This window comes from Trifolium pratense, linkage group LG3 (genome assembly GCF_020283565.1).
Source record: "Trifolium pratense cultivar HEN17-A07 linkage group LG3, ARS_RC_1.1, whole genome shotgun sequence".
In the NCBI taxonomy this organism is placed as follows: Eukaryota; Viridiplantae; Streptophyta; class Magnoliopsida; order Fabales; family Fabaceae; genus Trifolium; species Trifolium pratense.
The window spans coordinates 1,563,544-1,570,260 of NC_060061.1; the positions used below are offsets into that span (position 1 = coordinate 1,563,544).

Genomic DNA, 6,717 nt, shown 5'->3' on the forward strand with positions numbered 1-6,717 from the left:
GAATTGAAATTAAGACCATGTAGAAAAGACCTATTGCTCCACTCGTCTGAGAAGAAATTTGAAAAATGATCCTTCACTTCTTTTTTAATTCTATCCACCCCTTATATCCAAATCTCCCCTTTTTCAGAACCGCTAAATGATTTCTCCTTCTTCTACCTTTAATACTTGTGTGAAAAAAGCGAGAGTTTGAATCGCCTTCTTGAACTCATTTTACCCTTGATTTTTGTTTAAGCAAGCTCTCGTTATGATTAAGTTGTTCCCAAAATTTCTGATTTATCACCTTAGTACTACATGAGTTCGGATCCAGCCCCCCACTTGCAATCATACCTTCCATCTCATTCAAATCGTGCACTGTTTTGTCAATGTTTAAGTTAAGTATTCCAAAAACATCCCTATTCCAAGCTTTCATACCCTCTTTCAACAATTTCGGCTTCAACAGTGTAAGAGTAGAGAAGCCAAATTGGGCAATGATCCGATATATCGCGGTCTCCAATCCATTGTCCAGATATTCCACCTCGATCAATAAAACCTTCTGATAGTAAGAACCGATCTAATATGCTCATAGACTTACCATCTGAACTAAACCAAGTGAATTTCTTTCCTGCTATTGGGATATCAATCAATTCCATAAGGTCAACAAACAAATTGAATTCCGCCCTCTCATTCTGCATGCCTCCCCCGTTACTTCCTCTTCTTTCACCCGATTTTAGAATTGCGTTAAAATCACCCCCTAGCACCCATTCACCTTTCTCATTATTCGTTTTAAAATCTAACAAATCACTCCATAACTTTCTTTTACCCGACATGCTACATGGTGACTAAATATTAACGATATATAGCAGAATATCCTTCCACTCCACGCATACACCTAAGAACCCCGTTCCTGTGAAACTAAAGCGAAATTTAAATAAATCTTTCTTCCAAACAGACAAGAGTCCACCCGACAATCCACTAGATTCTTTAGCTAACCATTCGACCTCATTCTGACCCCAAAGACTTTGTATCTTTTTCGTTTTCTTGCAGCAAACACAAATAAAAAGTACCTGATTGAATAAGAGAATCATAAGTGATGACTAATCAGTAAGAAGAGCGATTCATACCATATATTTTATGGTCTCATAAAATTTGACTTTTTACCTTCAATGAAAATGTGATTTACTTAGTCTTTATTACAGACTAGATACATCATTTTTTCAATAAATCTAAAAAAAATAATTTTTGCTTATACATGAGATTAAAGGGAATATATTATATAGGACTTGTTTGGACTTTATAATTCGAAAAAACACGTCCAAATTTTAAAGTTAAAAAAAATGAAGAAAAAACTTCACTATTGCTTCATTTTTCTAGGCCTTGGGCCTCATGGCCCATCATACATCATTAGAGGTCAATTTCAAAGAAATGTAAGTATTAGTGCCAATTAATATATATATATATATATATATATATATATATATATATATATATATATATATATATATATATATATATATATATATATATATGACCCTGACACATAAAGACAAAATATAAAACACCAATCAAGTAAATTTAAGATTTTACTTACTTATCGGTCGAACTTTAGAGACTTCGATATTAGTGTCTTTGCATCGCATTGACACCATATCAGACTTTTTTATTATCAAACAATCAAGACTCTGTTTTCACACAAACCAATACGAGAATCGAGACATAACAAACTCCAAAATTAGAAGGAAAACAAAAACTCATTCTCATACATAAACATTTTACAATTGCAGATGGTGATCCACAACATGTAGCTTCCATGGATCAAAAATCTGTTCACAAGCAACTTGGTGATGCACTTATAACACATGGATAATGCAAACGATCAAGATGACACTGCCTTATGATCTATTTTGTTTTAATAGGTACAGAGTTATGTCATGCAACCAACTTTATGTGATTGTTTTGCTACATGCTCTTTACTATAAAGCCACTAAGGCTAAGATCAAGGGAAAAGAAGAAGATAAAGCCACAAGGTCCTTGACAAGGACCTTGACTTGGAGGTAGTTGAGATGATCTAATCCCAAACAGGACATGCTTTAAAACAAAATGACAGAATATATAGTCATGTTACATCAAAACATTAGAGTGTATCTAGACATAACACATCTTTTAATAGTGTTACATAAAAGAAGAGATAATGTTACATAAAAGAATAGAAAATAAATGTACAAAACTATTATTTAAACTATATCAGAATTAGAATTAAGATGAAGAAAAATAATAATACAGCACTTATGCTGAAAAACATATTCATGAGATGAAAACTATTATCCTCATTCCACCTAAAACATGCATGCTTGTGAGCCAATAACTTAAGGATCATAATTCATAAGACATAATTTTTCAACATGAATTAATCGGACCTGGATCGCAACAGTAATTTCATGCGGTAAATAATCTTGACCGTTAATTTGAAATCGAACGGATCAGATTACACAACAACAAAATTAGTTTTAAATGACCTCGATTGTTTATGAGAATGGACAGTTGAGATCAGTAACTGCATCATTGTTGCCGAACCAAATCCAAACACGAATTAAACATGATTCGCTAATAATGTATGAAAATCTATCATTTTATAACCTTTGAGAAAAGGAAAAGGTAAAGGAAAGATATCTACACACAAACAATCTTCATCTCAGCTCCTATTTCTATTTACAACTTCAACTTCCTCACATCTAACCTTTAGCAATCTAGAGAAAATCATGTCAAAAACTAAAGTTATTTTGAGTTTTGTAATCATGTTTTAACATACATAGAGATAATCATCATCCTCAAACTCTGAAACTCCTAGCATTGCCAAAGCCAAGTGACTTTTCATCTCGCTCGATTGTTGTAATTGAGAATAACAATCAATCACAGATCCATTCCCAAGAAAACTCGACTTTTTTCTTTTAGAGAAAACAGGTTCTTCTTCACCTTTCAGTATTGCAATAACCTCATGTATGCCAGGTCTCCTAGATTCTTCATTTGTTACACAAACAGCAGCTGCTTCGATCATTCTACCGATTTGATTTGAGTATCGCAAATTGCACTTCAGTTGAGGATCAATCAACTCTTCAATGGCTCCTTTCCCCTTTTGTAGATAAGGTTTAGCCTGAAAACGAATGACAGATTGAACAAATGTGTTAACAAGACCATTTCGATTTGATAATGCTGTTATCAAACTTATGCAGCATTCAAATTATCGCCACATATTTCGTCATATATATATGCTGAACGAACATTGCTGAAAATTTGATACTATAAAAGGAAGGAATAAATTATGGATACTGCAATGCACATAATTAAACTCTGCATTAATTTCATTTAACTGTAAAGCTAGTTTAAGTAAGTCTGACTAATGATTCCAAAAACGGAATCATTTTCAATTTTCGATTGGACTTTAATAGAGCTAATCAGCTAGGTTATCTCATAATGGAATTCATTATGGAATAGATCACTAGATTGTAAATAACTTATTTGCTAAGTTTGGTTATTATCAACCAAAAGGCCTCAAAGGAATGAATTTCATTACGTATAATCCAGAATTTAAGCCATTTTTCAAAGTGTTAACTCACCCATAAGACTAAATTCTCCTCTCCTGGAGACCTTTTTGGTTCAATTGGTTTCCGGCCAGTAATCAGTTCCAATAAAACCACTCCAAAAGCGTAAACATCAGTCTTATCGGATATTTTTCCATGTTGGAAATACTCTGGAGCCAAATATCTGCGAGGACAACAAAGTTATAGAGAATTTAATCTCATTGATTACAATGTGTAAACCAAAAATACAAATAGGCCGAAATTTTGTAGAATCAACATGAAATGGTTAAGTTGGTACCCAAATGTTCCTTTAACAGTTTTACATAGGAAAGGAACTGAAGGTGCAGATGTCCATGTTGCTAATCCAAAATCACACAACTACAAGTTAAACAAAACTAATTAGAACAACTTGCACGGGCTCGTAATGATACAGTTTCCACAGTACTGAACTACAAGCTATATGAAGCACTGACACTAAACATGACACTGACACCAGTAATAATTTGATAGAATGAAATAATTGAATGGAACCACATTTCCAGTTTCGGACACCAGACATGCCTTCACTCACAAGTGTCGGTGCTACACAAAATACAAGTCTACAATTGATTCAGAAGAAAACATCTCACCTTTGGATTCTTCTTAGAAGAAAGCAAAATGTTAGACGGTTTAATGTCTCTATGAACAACGCATCTTTCAGTTCCACTATGCAGATAAGCTATAGCTTCAGCAATCCCAATTGCAACCTTGTACCTCACAGACCATGGAAGTGTTGAACCTTTCTTCCTCCCTGTAAATTAGGCATAACCAGAATCAGTAAAACTCATGAATTTCAAAATTAAAAACCTCAACAAAACATAAATCAGGGAGAAAAATCTGACAGAATCCGTACCATGCAAGTGTCGCTCCAAGCTTCCACCTGAGACATACTTGTACACCAAAAACAAACCTTCCTCAGAGTCGATACAAAAACCAACAAGAGGAGCAACATTTGGATTATGAAGAGAACTAGCAATCATCAATTCTCTACAAAAGGCTTTCGAAGATTCCTTATCTTCTTTGTCCAACTGTTTAATCGCTACAACAGTTCTCAAAAGTCCAACTCTTCCCCTATAAACACAGCTCAATGCACCTCTCCCCAACACCCTACCTACACAAACCATCACAAAAAATAAATAAATTGTTGAAACTATTTGGTTGTTCTTGAGTATAATTGATTTTGTCTCCAGAATTGATTCTAACTTGAAGCTAGAATTTGAAGCTTTTGCATAAAAAATTTATTTTAGCCATGAATTCATGTTCAACTAACTCTTAACTAGAACCAATTTTTGCAAAATCAATTCACTCAAATTCAATTTGTGTCACCACTAAACCAAACGCACTAACTAGAACATACAAAGATAAATCACTTTACTTTCAACTAACTTTCAATCGGAAACAATTTTGCAAAATCAATTCATTCAAATTCAATTTTTGTCACCGCTGACCCAAACACACAAAATACAAACCAATCGATACGACCCCCGAAGAGCGGGTTTTGCTAAAACTCTAGCAGTTTCTTGAAAACTCGCTTCGGATATGAAACTTTGAGTATTCACATACAAAGATAAATCACTCTACTTTCAACCAGAATCAATTCACTAACAATCAATTTGTGTCATCACTAAACCTATCTTTGGTAGCACGGTGGATAAGCCAGAATCACGTCACCCGCCATGATTTTTCGAAATCAACTTCTGTAAAATAATGGTTGGTCACAGTAATTCTAGCATAGTTACCATGATACCAAACACACATAAATCACAGAATCAATTTTACAAAATCAATTTTTGTCATCTATAACCAAACACACACTAAAACTAAAAACCTACCAAGATATAAAAAATAAAAAATAAATAAACAAGACTCCTAAAAAAATGTTACCTTTGGAGAAATTCCTAGTAGCATTGACAATTTCACCATAGCTAAACCTAATCAAAGAGTGAGAAACAGGAGAAATAGTCTTCTCCAAAGACTCAATTCTCCTCAATTTCAACTCTTTAACAAGAGATTCACTAACTCCATTATCCAAATTCACCATCAAAACAGTTGCAGCAGAAGAAGAATTCAAATTCAAAGACTCCAACTCAACTTGAGAACAGAAACTAAATCTGAAAGAAGAATGAACAGATTGAGGTTCAGCATTGTTCAATTCTGCTCCACACCCACCAGACTCAGCTAACAACCAAGCTTTGTTGTGCTCCAAGTTCATCCTTTTGTCACCATTTTCATCGTTTTTGTCATCACTACTAAAGTTTCTTTTTGAAGGGTTTTTTCCAATACATAAAAAACCAAATTCCCAGATCATTTTTCTTAAAAAGGTTGTAAATTTGATGTTTTTGTTGTTGTGAGAAACAACAAGTGAAGATGATGAATGTGTGTTGGAAATGTTGTTGGTTGTATCAGTGGAGGTTTCAGTTTCACCCTCCATTATGAAAATAAATAAATAAATAATAGATCAAAATAAAATGCACAGAAACCCAGAAAAATAAAGAGAAAGTACAAAGAGGGACAGAGAGAGAAGGGTCAGAAATTTTATATTTGTTTTTGAAAAAGTGAATGATGCATTGCTTGTCGGGTGGGAGAGAATTTTGTAGAGAGAGGGAGAGAGATGGGAAGGAAGCATGAGCATGACTATCTATAAATAATTACTAATTCATTAATTAATCGATTGAAATAACATTTATTATTTAATTCATTAATTAAATGAAATGACATTTATTGTTTATTTTATTAAGAAAAAATTAATGAGAAAAAGTTTCATGAAAAATTGTCTTTTTTATTTTAAAAGTGATCATTAATTTATGATTAAAATAATGATATTGTTGTAGGATAATACTCCCTCCGGTCCTTTTTATAAGGAACACTTAGGGCAAAAAATTTGGTCATTTTTATAAGAAATTTTGGTCAATTTTCAAATGTTTTAAATGTTCAATTTCACTTATGCCTTTATTTATAATGAGAGAGAATTTAAAAATAAGTAAGTTAGTTGAATAAAGAGTAATTAAATAAGGGTATACATGGAATAAATTTAAATTTATAAGAGTATTAAATGAAAATAACTATGTTAAATGTGTTTCATTGGTCTGTGTGATTTTTTCAAAGTGTTCCTTATAAAAAGACC

General features: G+C 32.9%; 1 protein-coding gene across 1 annotated transcript; it reads right to left on the reverse strand.

Moving 5' to 3' along the window:
• Positions 1–2,589: 2,589 nt before the first annotated feature.
• LOC123918269 (probable serine/threonine-protein kinase PBL7) lies at positions 2,590–6,206 on the reverse strand. The gene is made up of 6 exons (XM_045970278.1): positions 5,478–6,206; positions 4,447–4,704; positions 4,184–4,344; positions 3,853–3,932; positions 3,591–3,738; positions 2,590–3,127 (listed from the first exon to the last, which is right to left on the reverse strand). The coding sequence occupies exons 1-6, from the start codon at positions 6,022–6,024 to the stop codon at positions 2,777–2,779; spliced, it is 1,545 nt and encodes a 514-aa protein (XP_045826234.1). The 5' UTR covers positions 6,025–6,206; the 3' UTR covers positions 2,590–2,776.
• Between the last annotated feature and the right edge of the window lie 511 nt (positions 6,207–6,717).